The sequence below is a fragment of the Pholcus phalangioides genome, unplaced genomic scaffold (assembly GCF_987345545.1).
Source record: "Pholcus phalangioides strain wild (caught in Gottingen) unplaced genomic scaffold, Ppha-v1.0 ptg000042l_1, whole genome shotgun sequence".
NCBI classification, from domain to species: Eukaryota; Metazoa; Arthropoda; class Arachnida; order Araneae; family Pholcidae; genus Pholcus; species Pholcus phalangioides.
In genome coordinates this window covers 905,365-921,667 of record NW_028301628.1, presented here as the reverse complement: position 1 = coordinate 921,667, position 16,303 = coordinate 905,365, and the positions used below count along the sequence as shown (strand labels likewise).

The 16,303-nt window shown below is 37.8% G+C and overlaps 1 protein-coding gene across 1 annotated transcript; it reads right to left on the bottom strand.

Annotated features, from left to right (window-relative positions):
* Positions 1-9,019: 9,019 nt before the first annotated feature.
* On the bottom strand, positions 9,020-16,259 carry RpS9 (ribosomal protein S9). Its single transcript, XM_089254934.1, has 4 exons — positions 16,169-16,259; positions 14,553-14,770; positions 11,171-11,357; positions 9,020-9,252 (listed from the first exon to the last, which is right to left on the bottom strand). The coding sequence occupies exons 2-4, from the start codon at positions 14,767-14,769 to the stop codon at positions 9,075-9,077; spliced, it is 582 nt and encodes a 193-aa protein (XP_089111060.1). The 5' UTR covers position 14,770; positions 16,169-16,259; the 3' UTR covers positions 9,020-9,074.
* Between the last annotated feature and the right edge of the window lie 44 nt (positions 16,260-16,303).

The window sequence follows — 16,303 nt, the reverse complement described above, 5'->3', positions numbered from 1 at the left end:
GGAAATTATTTTACTTAATTGACAAAGAGCAATAAAAAGGAAGGAAAATAACTTCCGAAAACAACAAATTTTGTAATGGTCTCAAATAAAGATTGCATAAAAAAACAAAATCTGTTAAAAGAAGGGAATTAGTAATTGCAATTCAAAGAAAAAAGGTTTCAGAATTCATTCTGAAGAAGAAAAAAAATTAATTTTTTCAACTGCATTTAAAAGGAGATAAAAAAAAAAAATTAAGAATTCACATCGGAGTAGAGATTAGAGAATAACATAGATCACATCGTATGTTATTTTTTCGGGCTACAAACACTTTTCTTTCCGACGATCACGAATATGCACAAGAAGCTCTCTTTCCTTGGATAAAGTAAGATCTTCAGCTACTACTGCTGACATATGGGGCGTATTTGCTGAAGTTAAAGGTGCAGTGTCTCTAATCATCGCATCACGCTACTATGCGTGTTATAAGTAAAGAATGTATGTCTAACTTTTTCAAATTGTTTCGACGCCGCCTATTTGTTGACGACCTGCGCAATTTCACAGGGCGCATCATAGACCACTGCTGCGGAAGAGCATGCGGCTCTATGCATGAGTAGTGATGGTCTAGCACTGACAGCAGTTCCATTATGGTGTCCTGCAGTGGCGTCAGAACCAGGGTGTTTTTGAGCATCACAATATTTTGCAGCACCGGATTAAGCAGAGTTAGAATTTATTCAGAAACCAAAAATAAATCGCTTATCTTTTTTTTTTTTCTTTTCAGACCGAACACAACTCTGATCTATTGCCCTGGGCAATTTACTACTGAGTGAGCTGTGCCGGAAGTGTGAGTGTGTCCTACCTAACAGTCTGAGTGCGTAGATAGTGTTGCGTGTGATTTTGATTTTTCAGTGCTGTCATTGAAATGTAATGTCTGAATATTTGTACTATTGTAGGCCTGTTGCTCGCTGTGCCGAGATTTTTCAATGGGGAGATCTGCTTGCATTCGCGCCTTGAAGTTGAGAACCACCGAAAACCAACTTCAGCTGACCACCACAGTGGCGACGGTAAATGCGGACCAGGGTCCTCACACAATGCGAGTCCGTCACTATGACCAAAAATCACTTATCTGAAGAATAGAGACCAAGTCGAGCGCCCACAAGCCTAAAATATTTTCCATGTCTCTGCCCTGTATATAGATGTTATAGGCATGGCTCCCTGGGCTGTGCTGTTTGGCGGGTATCCCAGGACACTCACTCTGTTCCCAGAGGGGATGGAAGCGGTCCACGAAACCATGTTGGAGGAAAAAAAAGAGGGGGGAGAATGGGCCTCCAGGACAGATTTTTCAAGGGGACATTCCATAGTGAAATTTATAAGTGCCCGGGGCCGCACATTTTATCTTCGCTAACCAGTGGGTATCATTATTTTTGTTGCTTTTTTTCTAATTTATTGCCAAATGGCTTTTTATGACCATAATGTATACTAATATCACAGTTTTATAGTCTTTCTTGTGTGCTATTGTAAACCTGGCGGGCACCAGAGGATTAAAAAAAAACATTTTAAAGGGCCGCAAAATACTTAAGCACGTCCCTGGTCTCAACATCATGGGTCCCCATGCAGAGTGATAGTCTGGGGCCCAACTAATAGTACCCGCTTACGCAAGGGGACTGGGGATCTGCCCCCCCCCCCGAAATGTGAGAATATGACCGAAAAAAGGGAAAAAGATGGCCAAATCTATTGTTCTATAACTTTTGTTCCCCCCCCCCCCGCCCCCGAACGAAATTTCTGGCAACAGGCCTGCGACTACGTATTTGCACACTTGCACTCCAAAATCATAGCCCCAGATATCATGTAGGCCCCTATGGACATTAGGCCCGGGTCTGTGGTCTAAGATTAGCCCCTAGTTCTGTGGACCGCGGCTCTGAGATATTCTTGGTCATATTTTTACCCACCATATTTAACTTGCAAGCTTTATTTCTTCACAGTTCTCGGTGCCTCCCCCCCGCCCCTTTAGTACTTGTTGTGGCTTCCCTTTCATCTGATTTTCACCTGTGGGCTCCATAGGCGAAGAAAGATAATGATGTCAATTTATATATACTCATATACATTATATCAGACGACTCCGACTTTGACGCTGGGGTGGGGGTGGGGAAAGGAAGGATTTCCGTCCCCCCCTCCCACTAGAATATTTCAGAACTACGAGAGAGCCATATGCCGAGAAGCATTTATGGTTTTGCTGTGTATGGACTTGACAAATTTTGCCGCCCTTCTAGTCTAATTTTTTTGACAGCTCTCTCTTGCCCTGAGTTGTGCTCGGTTTGAAAGAAAGGCTGCTCTCTCACCCACTCCTGCAATATATTTCACCCGTGTCTTTAACTCACTCCCCAAGTCACTCTAAGGTCACTCACATGCTTGTGCACACTGTTTTGTTTTTGGTCACCACATCTTGCATACGCTCTAGGTCACTCTTCAAGGTCTCTCACTGAATTGGTTTGTTGCTTTATAGGTCACTCTTTTTTATCATTTAAACGTTTACACATACTAGATCATTCTTTTGGCCATTCACTAGCTTGCACACACTCTAGATCACTTTTTTGGTCATTCATATGCTTTGACCCTCTGTAGGTCAATCTTTTGTTCATTCACATTCTTACACACGCTCCACTGACCTGGTCTCTAGCACTGAATGTCACTATTTTGATCATTCGCATTCTTACTCTTGCTCCGTCACTCTTTCCCTCACTCACGTGCTTGTTAACTCTCTAGGCCACTCACTAACCTAATCCCTTGCTGTCTGGGAAGAGGTGGATTTTTTTAGGATTATACAAATTTTTTTTCCCGCCCTTCTCTCATTCTACTAATTTTCTTGGCCACTCATTCCTCAAATTTGCCGATATGGACAATTAGTCCGCTAAGCCATCACCCCTAAGTGCAAATACGCCACTGTTCTACGTCACATATGGCTTCAGGTTGAGGAACACTACTAAACCAGACATGCACCTCGTCCATATTCCTCTGCGGAACCTCTAACGCAGCGGTTCTCAACCTATTCTGACTCGCGGAGCCCTTTCCAACGTATAATTTCTGTGGCGGAGCCCCGAATTTGGCTCGAGGAGCCCTTTTTAATATATAGCTTATGTGCGGTGGAATCCTTCAGACCTTTTTATTTATTTATTAGTCGAATTTACTGATTTATTTTACTTTCCTCGAGCTGCTGCGGAGCCCCAAAGGCTCCGCGGAGCACCGGTTGAGAACCGCTGCTCTACAAATTGGTACACGTACAGTGAACCTTTCATTAAGTTTGTTTCTGTGTAATGCTTGTTATGAGTAGTGCTGCCATCTGCAATCAATTTTTTAAAGAATGAGTTTTTTTCCTCAACTCATTTTTGGCCCTATGATAGAAAATAAAATAGTAATTTTCAAATAAAATGCAGGGGAATGCTTACCTGTACAGTATAGAATAGAATAAAAAATAATAACACCTATAAACTGGTATTTAGTCACTATATTAAATCAAATGAACAACATGCAAATCAACTCTACTGCAAAACTTCGTCCCAATGCTACATGGCGAAGATAAAATGCCCACAGCAAAAAGAAATACAGTGGTACTTTAAACTACTGTCAGGATATATAGGGTTAAATACGAAATAAAGTCTCTACTTTTATTAACACTGACTGGCGTAACTTTGTTCTGTAACGAAATCTCTCTCCCGCTACGCCACTGAACTACGACACCTGGATGTTGATAACAGCGTGAAAAATAATCTGTATATGTCAAATAACATGGACTCATTGACTGATTCATCATCACCGAGCCGAAACCACTGAAGCTAAAGAAAGATATGACATTCGGTTAGAGTAGTTTTATTTTATGATGTAAAGAACTCACTGAGAAGAGTTTTTTCAAAATTTGACCCCCAAGATGGTCGTGAACGGGTTCAAAGGTTATATAGAGATACCGCGCCGAACCGAAACCGCTAAAGCTATAAATATTGTTACGATCTATAGATGATAGATGGCGCGATTTGTTACGGCTCTCAAAAATATAGAAATCTGTTGGCAACAGCAGATGATGCCGGTTTCGGTTTAGCGCAAGGACGTGCGATTGGCGGAGAACGCGGAAGGTTGACAAGAACATTCCAGAGGGTTCCGCCCCTCCAGACAGTGGCGCAACAAACCTGGTACTATGAAATAGAAATTTGTGGAATATTATTTTTCTCGAAGTTTCGACCAGAGCTATAAATAGTGAGGCGATCACAAGAGGAGAGATTCCAGATTAGAGAGACTGGATGAAATGTCAGTTGCGATTGAACTTTGTGAGAGAGTTGTTAGCTCTCTGGTTAGGTTGTAAAGACGTGTAAATTGCTGTTCTGTAAATAAATCTGTGTTTGTCCGTCGAACCGCTTCTTGTCTTGCAATCTCGAAATCTTGTGGAAATTGTCTGGAACAATATGCTATTTGGTCAGTAGTTTCACTTCTTCACGTGAGAAGGGGTTTTTGGAAATTTGACTCTTAAAGGGATCATGGGGAGGGGGTTCAAAGATTATATAAAGAAATTATGCCGAGCTGAAACTAAAAATATGAAATTTCATCGATTATATATTTTATTTCAAATCCACAATAGCTGTTAACCGCTCTTGTGGATTTGGCAATCAGAAAATCGCCTTGCTCAGCGATGATTTCCCCACATAACACTTGAACCTCCCGATATCAAAAATACCAACAATATCTAAAACGTATATGCACCCCGCAAAAATTTGTCTGGGGGAAACTTTTTAATATCGGGATCGAAATCGTACTAAACATGGCCGTAACGTATTTACGATGACAGAGTTATGTGTGTTTTGTGTTTCGAGAAGTGCTGTCATCTGTCGTTCATATTGAAAGTGACATATTCCAGAATTTTCGTTTTTTTTCTTCCCCCCCCCCAGTGTTGTTTTGGATGTGTGTCAGCCTTTCTCTGTCCCAACAATATTTGCGTTGTCTGTGAGCGCTCATTCGTCAAGATCTATTTATTGTTGAGCAATAGCGTTCACTACCTGAGAGATACCGTAGTCCGTAATTGAGTAGTACTCTAACGAAAATACGATACTTTACCAACGCTCGTTTATTCAACATGGCGCATGTTAGTGACCTGTAATTATTACAAAAACTACTCTTTTTTTCACATTCAAAAATATTTATTATTACACCTGACAGGTATGTCTGAACAGTTCAGTGAATCCACACCGTTCAGATAGAGCCACCCTTGCCAGGTGTATCTCAACAATTTTAGGGCACCAAAAATGTTAATGACGCTCCCCCCCCCCCCAGGATTTTATATATCTGTCAATTTGTTTGTATTGCAATAAGTAAATTTTATCATTGAGTGGTTGTGTTTGAAAAAAAAGGGAGGTAAACGTGTAGGTTTTCTTTTTTCACTCTTATCTTATTCGTCTTTTTTATGTTACTATTGTGGGGTAGCACTTCCATTCTAAGAATGTGGTATCAAAAGCCTTCATGACTTACTAAAGTGGGTCTAACTAAAAAAAAAAATGCTTTATAGAATGCGAGATGACGTAAATACAGTCAAAGTATAATGAAATCGAAGTATATTACTGTAGTTTAGTGTTTCCCAAAGTGGGCAATATCGGGGTGATTCAAGGGGGTGATACCAGCTACAGACACCTATTGGGGACTATGAATGGGCATAAGGGGGGGGGGGGGTTGATGGGAATACGAGAGGAAAAAATAAATTTTCGAAAACTCGGACCCTTTTCCCAAGAAAGCCTTCGTGTTGTTTTTTCCCCTTTGAATATACGCTGTACATTCCAGATGTATTGTAACTGTAATTGATCGATGAAGCCTACTGTCGCAGATTTCAACACCATCTGGGAATGAAAAGTCCAGCATCCCCCTGGAAAAAACTATGCTATGAAAATACTATGACTCGATGAATAAAAAAAAATCCGAGAAACCACTAATTATGTTAAATATGTCAGTTTATAAAATAATTAGTTTGATAAAAAGTCTCTGATTGAATCGTTGTCAATATTTTACTGTTTCCACCAGCCACCTTCTTCAAGCTACCCCATTTGTACAATCTTCGTTGAAGCTTTCTTACGCGTAACTGTTTCGATGAAAGTTTAAAATTACTCAAAACATATCGTCCCCTGTTTTATTGATCAACATGCAATCTGGTTAAAACGATAGCGCAGTAAACAGTATGCACTGCATGGACGTTCCTGCAAAAAATTTGACTTGATAGTAAAGAAGAAAAAATTTACCACATTTTAACAAAAAAAAGTGTTGATTTTGGGGAAACAATTTTTCCAATAGATCTCATTTGGCTAACGCTTTACAAATCTGGCGATAAGTTTGCCAATATAATGGGCGAATTTACTACCGAATAACAAGGTTATAACATTACTCTTCACGAAGAGAGTGCGAATTGCAAAAGAAGGACGAACTTGTCTTCTAGCGGGATTGAATATTTCAGTTCATTTTCAATAAACCAAGAGCCATTCAAGTTCTCTGTAAATGTGCCACGGACCGTTTAAGTGTGCTCTGGAACTGTGCGGCGGGCACTCAAGTGATCTGAAAATGTTTACAAAATTAAGTTTGAGGTCGCAGGCACATCAGGTAAGTCCGAGGACCACAGTTGGCCACGGTTCCAGCATGTATGAAACAACAGCACAGTAGTATTGAATGCAACCAATATCTCAAAACGAGAAATTTCATGGATGGGAAATTTTCATTAGAATTAAATATTCACGGTTTGAAAAAAACTTTTTTCTCTCGAAGACGAAAAATCCACAAAATGCGTATTTTTACTAGAAATGACGTGATAACGGGGGAAATTTTGCAATTTTCTGAGTTCTACGTAATTTTGTCCCGTAAAATACAGATTACATGGTCATGAATTTCCAGATACAGTTCTGTTTTGAAAAATAGCAACATAAGGTCATCTTGGCGACTTGTTTCTAAGATTGAAAAGTGTAATTTCTTGCCAAATATGATAAACTAATGAAACCACGTTAGTACGTTTATACTGACGTCAGTCCCTCATCAGCCAATCATATCACTGAGCCGTTTTGGGTTTTAACGGCTCGTCCCGGGCACTGAGCTATAAGTAAACTTTACTTATAGCTCAGTGGTCCCAGGTGGGCCCATGCGTTAAGACGGCACTGACCCTATCTGAAGACCACATAATCCGTATTTTCACTTATTTGTTCGATCATCCATATTGTCCGAATTTTTTTTTTGTAGAAAGAAATAATTATTTTTTCTACATAAAAAAATCGATTATTGCAAATGTACAAATTTTGTTACCGAAATTTTCGTCTTAAAAAAATTTTATGCTAACAAATAACAAAGAACTCTTTCTCTCTCCCTCTTTTCATCATCGTATGAGTTGCCTAAAATTTCGAGATTAGATGGCAGCATCAAAAGTATATAAATCAAGCCTCAGAATGTGTGTCGTCTGCTTCTCGCCAGGTTCCTTGTTTTGGACGTCTCCTTGTGTTCTGAAAAAATTACTGAACTGGGAGTTTGAACTGCCAGTTCTGTTTGTGAGCTTAGCTTGTAGAGAACCGAACAAACCGACTTCTTGTCTGTCGTCTGCTCATTATAAGAGGTTCTTTGTTTCGGACGTCTCCTTATACTCAATTAAAATAACCGAACTTTCAGTCTGAATTTCCAGTTCAGTTCATGAGCTTTGTTTATAAGGAACTGAGTGGAATAAAGAATATAGTTTTTTTACTTTAAACTTCATCACCACCACATTAGTCACTTTCAAATTTGACATTAGATAGCAGCACCTACTATAAAGTGGAATGTGGAAATTCACTTCTCACGATCTTCAACGTGTCGTCTGCTTATTTGGAGGTCCTTTGTTTCGGATGTCTCCTTGGGTCTTGAAAAAATAACCGTACCGAAAGTTTGATCTTTCAGGTCAGTTTATAAGGAGCAAAGCTGAATAAAGAATTTAGTTTTTTATACCTGATCTTCGTCATCACCACTTCTGATTTGGAAAGTAGATAGCAGCACCAACAACATTTTAAAAATGAATGTCTTAAAGCATTCTAGAGTATTAATTTTAATTCCCTTATATATAAAATTGTTAGTGCCATTGTGAAGCCGCAGCAAATTCTACAAGGCAAAAAGAAAAAACAGCTATTGGCGAACGGAGTAACATTTCGAGTCACCCGGTATACGGGACGTACTGGCCTAGTCGGGAAGACTACTAATAAATCACACATGCATCTCGTCCATATTCCTCTGCGGTACCTCCAACGAATTGGTGCATGTTGGAATGTGTGTATGTACAGTGAACACCTTTCGTGAAGTTTGTTTCTGTGTAATGCTTGTTATGTGTAGTGCTGCCATAATTTTGAACGCGATGCGAGTCCGTCGCTGACCACTCGACCACCACAGCGGCAGTCGGGAAGACTGAATGCATTTATCGCACCCCAGTCCTGCAGCAGGGGTCGATACACTGTGATCTTTGTTGGGGCCTTCGTGATTTTTCCCTTCTTGGTAAGAAGGGAAAAATAACGAAGGCTGATTTTTCACTGGTCCCTCGATAAAGAATTTATATTATGAAAAAAACAAAAATTATAAGCTAGGCTAAAGCCATTCGGCCCCCACACAGGTCGTGCTACCCGCGCAGCGACATGGAGCACCTTTCTAGGAAAGGGTGCCAAATCAGAGTTTGAAGGTGGTAAAAAAAAAATTCGTTGAGCTGAGAAACGCCATGGGGGCACCAAAAATAGATACCGAACAGGCAGAGATTCCTTTCTCTTTTTCTGCCCTTCAATGAATAGATTATGCAATTTAGAAGGTTAATATATGTTTTGAAATTTTTTTAATTAGTTAATGGGTAATTTAATTACAAAAAAGCTAATTGAAATAATCGTTTGGCTGACCAGGTATGGAAGTAAATGATAGTTCTAACATGGACATGCTTGCAACATACCATCTCTCTTCAATTAACATTCACAAACATATAAAAATCTTCAAAATTTCAAGAAGAAAAACTTTACACATACACACATTGATAGTAAGATTCAAGTAATCAAATATTACAATTTATTTCTGATGAAAAGAAAGTTCTACAGGCTTTACTGGTCATCATCCTCGTCTTCCTCTGCACCACCACTCTTGGCCTTACGCTGGTTCTTCCTCTTCACACGGCCAGGACCTCCACCACCAAATGGTGATTTGAGTGAGAAATCTATGTGTTTCTCTGAATCTAATCTTACAATGAAAGAGGGCACATTTACCACCTGCTTTCTCACCCTAGAAGGGAGGGAAAACCAAAAAAAAAAAAAAAAAAACCGTAAATACACCCAGTTGGAACACATGAAACGCAAATTCCAACAAGTAAAAGATGAAGATTCTTGAAAATAAATTAATCCAATTTTTGCTTTGAACATAGTGATATCTGCAGTGAACTTTTTTATTGAACTGAAATCTTGAAATAAAAAAAAAAACAACACCAACGAACTCTGTAGTATACCAAATTTTTTCAGGAGTCTGCCCGAATTTTTTTAAGGTTGTTTTTGTGAAAAGTAATCTTGTGGAGAGTGAAACAATCTAGCTAATTTATCACAGGGTTGGGCATTTTGCTTGCAAAAACATTTTTGCTAGGACAGTGGTAAAAACCATGGCAAAAATAGTTTCATGGAATGTAATATTTGACAATGTGTATGATATATAACCGAGCTTGATATCATTACAATAATAAACTTTTCACTGTTGTAGCATGAAGTAATCTGGTGGAAATTAAATTTACAAATACATAAAAGCCCCGTTCACATGGGAAATAGAAAAAGCGGGTTTAAATCCAGCTTCAAGAATTTTCACCAATGACTGCTCTACTTTTCTTTCCTTACAAAGGAAAAAGTCAAGTGAATGCTTGAACTACCAATGCTACTGCAATATTTGCACACGTGAACGGGGCTAAAGAGATACCTTCGATACTCTTTATAATGACCACCCCACCGTCTGGGACGATCAGGGTTGTTATAACAATATATAATCCCTTTTGCATAAATTTTTTAAAGTGATAAAATTGATACACATTTTATAGCGATCATTCCATTACAACGATTAGTGGGACAAGTCCCAAATGTTTTAAAAGAATGACTGTGATATATGTTTTACTTTGGATATCACGTGTACCAATATGATGTCCATTTTTCAATAGGACAAAGGGGATATATCGAGCACCAACTGCACTAGCTATGAATACATGTGGAAGGCATCAAGTGTTTTGTTTGGCAAAAAAAACCCCATTTTTGTCAGTATATTTTTTCCTCTAGTTTGTCTCCCAGCTGTGGCAAAGACATAACTGTAAAAATTATTGATTATTAAACCAAAATTTGAATTTAAAGCTGCAGAACAATTTTGTGAACAAAGTATTGAAAACATTATGGGAATTTTTTCTGCAGAGCATTTCCAGTCAGCTGAAGGGTTGTTGCAGAGAAAGAACAATGCAAAACATTCGGCTTTGAGGTGCACCTGGTCACTCACCAGTGGGGTTTTTCAGACAAGAATTCCTGCTAGCCTGTTCTAGGGAAATTTTAGCGATTTCCCATTTCCGAAATCCCAAGAAAAATTCCTGGGTAATCAGGAAATTAATGTTGTGACATATTAACACTGAAATATAAAAGATTAAAAAAATTAATGGGAATATTTGTTAAAAGTTTACTTAATTTTCTATAGCATTGCTAGGGAAAGAGATTGGGGGGGGGGGGAAAGAATAGATTGGGGAGAAAAAACGTAAAAGGAAGGAGCTTCCAGTTTGTGTAAACTGTACTAGCAACCCTGCCTACTATGAAATCCAAATACTGTATTCGGGAAGTCGAACCACGAGAGACGAACCAAGGGTATGGCGTTACAATTCCCTGCCAGTGTGTGTATTTCTAATGTGTTATAGTGCGCCAATAACTATTTTACAACTACCTCAATTATTCTATGTGGGGTCCTACCATTTCTGAAAAAGACGGAAGCTCTCTGCTATTCAAAGTCAAACATGCATAATACGTAATACATCTTTTTCACTCATCAGCACCCTGATGGCTTCACTTAAGGGCCCCTTTTTCCGTAGAGAATAATTAAACATTTCAATAATTTTTTTATTAGCGAAAAAACCAGACCAACATTTGAAAAGCTCAAAAATAATTTTAAATAAATTTAACGCTGACATATATACCTAATGTGTCTTTGCCTAATCAAAACTCTGGCGTGATGAATGCTTTTCGCTAACCCTTGCTTGAAAACTTGAGTCTGTAACCTTCTCTCAAGAAAATCTTCGACACGTAAACCCAAAACGTAATCAAGCTTCATCCTGCCCTCATCTAATACTCCAATTCTGACAAGACGTCTAAGCAGAGCATTACCTGAAAAAAATACAAATCAGTTAAATACATTTCTTTTACACAAGTATAAAATAGGGAATATCTTCACAATTTATGTACACGTGAAGTTTCTGCATGAAAATTTTCAAAGAAAAACATCGGGACGAAAGTTTCAGTACTCGGTTAAAATAGTTTTGAATCGGCACAATGCAGCATGAACATACAGTCGAAAAAACTGATTTTTTAAAAATCAAATGCAGTAAAAATGCCAGTTCTACTTGATTCGAGTTAGAATTGAGTTCAACCAGAGCTGGACAAGTGCTAGATCACCATAGCAACTAAAAAATTGGTACCTAAAATTTTCTTTGCGTAGTTACAAAATTACAAGATGATTTACAGCCCAAACTATTTGAAATTTATAGCAGCATATCTGCCAACATGACAGAGGGTCAACTTATGCCCTAAAAAAAATGAAAGGAGGTATTTTTTGGACCTTTTTCTTCGAGTAAATTTTTATTAAGGCATCTAAAATTTTTTTTTTTCAATTTTTCCAGCCTTGGGGTACAAATACATTAATGACATTCTTGATCGAGAGAGACATAACTATTTCAAATTATTGTAATAAACTATCGAATCAAACTGATACCTTCATTGTAAAAATTTGATATTTTTAAAATGAATAGTCTCTTGATATTCTGGATATTGAATCTTTAGTGAAATCAGCAAGTCATACAATTCGTCAAACCTTAACCTTTTCTTTTTTTTCAAAGAAAAGGTTAAGGTTTGACGAATCAAAAAGGAAAATTTGACGCAGCCCAATTTCCTAGGAACAAAGCATCCTCCCAGAAAAATGGTCTAAAATCACTTGACTTTCTTAAAGATTTAATGACAATTTTCTCAGCAACCACACTAATATAAATCCTGAAACGTTTTATTGCCGCCAGGTTCAAATTTAATCTCATACAAAATTTTATGTGCTGATTGCATTTTCTTAGTTGTCATGGCGACCCAGCACCTTAGATTTGTCAATCCGTTAGAAAGACACTGCTTACCTCAGGGCTTAAAAAATCATTTAGGCACCAGTCAAATTTCTTAGGAGCCAAGCAGTTTTTGCTCAGGAAATGTGGTTTTAAATAATGCCCCCCCCCAATTCTTCCAAAACTTCATAACTTATTCCCATGTTGAAAGATGTAATACAGTCGACACCGCTCATCAAAATCCTGGGTAATGTTATCATTTTGATATTGATAGCATCACTTTCCAAAGAATGGAATGGAACAATATCATGAAAGGAAATCAGTAGTTAGATTAGTCATCATTTTTAAAGTTAGTTAAATGACTTTTTCCCGCATATTCTGAAATTAAGGTTTAACCAAACTTATTTCTTCCTCCCTGTAAATTGTCGTTATCAAGCTGCAAGATTACATAGGAGGTTAGGTGTTCTCCCCCTTGTTGACAAACATTTCAGTACTTAATGCAATCAGCCCTTCGTATATTTGCAATGTTTTAATTGCATTAAAGATCTTTGCCAAGGACAATTGACAATGAACAGAAAGGTTTATCACCTTTTTCATGGGTCGGGGACAAAAAGCAGTGTCTGAAATGACAAGTCTGGTCAGTGGCGATGAGTAATTGATGAGACCTCATAGGTTTCTGTTAGTATGACTAGTTGTGACTGATGTTGATGAAGCAGAGGTGTTCAAGAGCAGCAGATTAGTCCAACACAACAGGTCAGTATGACGAGTTTAGACAATACAGCATAGGCAACTTCTGGTGGAAATGGTCCTATTAGAAGGTAAGTTCGATCCATGTCTTCAGAGGTCTCAGCAATGACATCAGATTGTTTTCAGAGAACGAGAACTTCAAGCACACCAGCAGTGCTCAAGCTAAGTCAAATCACTAAAGTAACACAGCAAGAAGGAATCACACCACCATATAAAGCTTTCCAAGTGTCACCTATGCTAATTTGCATACCAGGAAGTTCTCTGGTCGCACTGGTGCAACGCCGCACCTGAGAAACACTTATAATGAAGAGAAATGTATGACAAATGCCATTTCCTTTAGCTCTTGAGTTTTGCGAGTTACTAGGTTCAATCGTCGATGAAGAGTTCATAGAGACTGACGAACTTACGGTACATTAAAAGTAACAATTCATGATATATGTTTGTTTCATTTTTACATTTCACAATAGCTGAATAATAAAAACTACAGAATTTCAGTTTAAAGGGGGAAAAGTCCCATTTTAAAATTAACAAAAACAATGATTGAATATTTTGCAAAGAATTATGTAAGACAGAAAAACCATTGCTATGTTTTATCAATACCCATTCACTGTACATCCCATTCGCAAACAATCTTTTTCAGTCGGAGGTAGTTATATTAAGTGGCATGGACCATATAATGAAATCAGAAAATTTTGTGCCACCCTCAGATTTCAATTTAACAGTCACATACAGAAAATATTAGGGATCAATACAGATTTCATAGGTGCCAATTCAGACTAGATAAATGTAGTTTATCCCATGATGGCACATTCCCCATCAAAGAAAACATGTCAAACAAATAAAAGAGGAAAACCAAGGATTTTTTGAAATTGCAACAGGTGACCATATAAAAATACCATTTTTCCTCGTCCTGATTTTTTTTAGCAATAATTACCCACTTTGCTTACCTTAACCATCATATTTGATGAAAATTACCGATTTTTCTTACTTGAAATCCTGATTCCCCACATTTTTCCTGAGAAAACGAGGGTCAGCCTGAAATTGCAAGGACTGGAAGGGTATTTTCTTTAGGGATTTTCCCATTCAAACAAAGTTCAATTTGGGGTCTTTTAAGGATTTTTCTATGAAGACATGGAAAATCGGAAGAATTCGATTTCCGACCAGCAGGTTTTAATAAGGCTGCAAAATCAGAAGCATTGGCACTTATGCAATTTCCTAGTCACCCTGGCGCTTGGGATTTGTCAAGCCATGGCATCAGGGTTTAAGCTACGGTCACATTTTTCGCAAAATGCGAAAAAAATCTTAGAATACAAAAGAAGTGATAGCCACTTTCGCAAAAATGCGTACAGGAGATACGGAACAAGTAAACCTCTAACCATCAATCATTACATTAGCATTGTAGCATTTTGCTAAAGCTTTCCTCCCTACTTTTGCTTTTTTGCAAAAGGAATTTTTTATCTAGCTTAAACTCTGCATGGAATATATATCACGAAATAAAGTTATGAATGTTTACCTTCAAAGAGACGACGGGTGTCCTTCTCATCAAGCGTCAGCAATTCTCTAGCAGCTTTACGAATTTTAGCAAGAGTGTACTTCACACGCCACACTTCACGTTTGTTACGCAACCCATAGTCACCGATGAACTTCAACTCTTGATCCAAACGCTCCTTTTCAAAAGGACGCCTTGGAGTGACGTACGTTTTACTGTGGACTGTAGGTATCCGTGGCATCCTGAAAGATGGATTACTCTCCTTAAATTCAAGTATCAAATCTGTCTTCACAAAATCAGTTTTTTTATTATAAAATAATCTGCAACAAAATTTTTTTCTCCATTGAATATCTAAAAACTCTCAATCTTATAAATATTCAAGTTTTATAAATTAACATTCACTGGACACATTTTACTGCAGATTTCATGTCTTAGGCTGGCATTACATTATAAACGTCCTTTGATGAATTCAACCGATAAGAGTATTGGTTACAACCAGCAAATGTAACCAATTGGTTGCCTTCCTTAAGTGTAAAAGATCTTTTATCAAATTCATACAGTGTAATCTCAATCATAATTGTTTTTACAACACATAGATGACTATGTACTTAATACAGAGATGTTGTTGCCTTTATTAATTCTTCCTACAAGGCATTCTTGTCGAACTTTGCCCCCACTAACGTTCCAAGCCAGGGGTTCTCAAACTGTGCGCCACGGAGCTGTGAACCCGACAAAGGATTTTCTAAAATATTCTTTATTAAACAGCTATGGGGAGCCAGCGGAACTCAAATTTAATAACTAATTAATTCAATTAATAATGGAATGGCTTAAATACATAAGTTGCACCACTGATGCAGCCCGCAACGCTATTGCTTACCATGTGTTGCCCCGCAAACAGAAAGTTGGCCACCCATGCTATAGATGCTCCCTAAAGGGCCACAATTTGGCTGCTTCTTGGTCAACAACGGCACTTTAACCTAGTGCAATTTTTTTTTGGAGGCCATCTTCCATTTGTGATAATGAAAAATTAACGTCACCAAGTGCCTTAATTCAATCAGAAATCGCAAAATCGGCGACAACCTCAGTTATAAAATCATAGAAATTATCTAGGTTATGAATTGCATGACCTCAAATTGTCTATTCACCACCACCATTACGGAGACAAATCTCGAGAAAAGCTTTAACCGCGTTTTGCGATTTTTCCTAAATAATCAATGATTTTCTCTAAAGTCCGTTAGAAACTAATTAGTACGAAAGATAAAAAATCAGCATATCGATAACCACCTAATACAAACGAAAACAAACGTCCTAAATAAAGCGGTTAATGTCTATAAATCTCAGGAAATCAAGGAACGATGATACAAGCTCAACTAAAAAACATTCAAAAACTTGCAATATTGAAATTTAACATTAAAATTACAATCTCTTAACTGATCGAACTAGGATCCAATAACCACTCCGCCATCTTAACCCTAGCCGACAACGATGCGGTAAAGCTTTTCAATCAATCAATCAAAATAACTGCCATGAGTTATAACATCGATCAAAACTCTCAATGATATTAAAATATTTGACATTTCATAACACACGCCATAAAATATTATAATCATATTAGCAAATTAAAATTAATTTTGTCTTACCTTACAGATTACACGTGTGCCACACTAAAGAAGACGCGGTTAAATTTTTCTCTGCGGTTAACTATTTCGCCTATGTGTCTCCTGTGTTGCCAGGTCACTTTATGATTTAATTAATGTGTAATGAAAAAAAACATA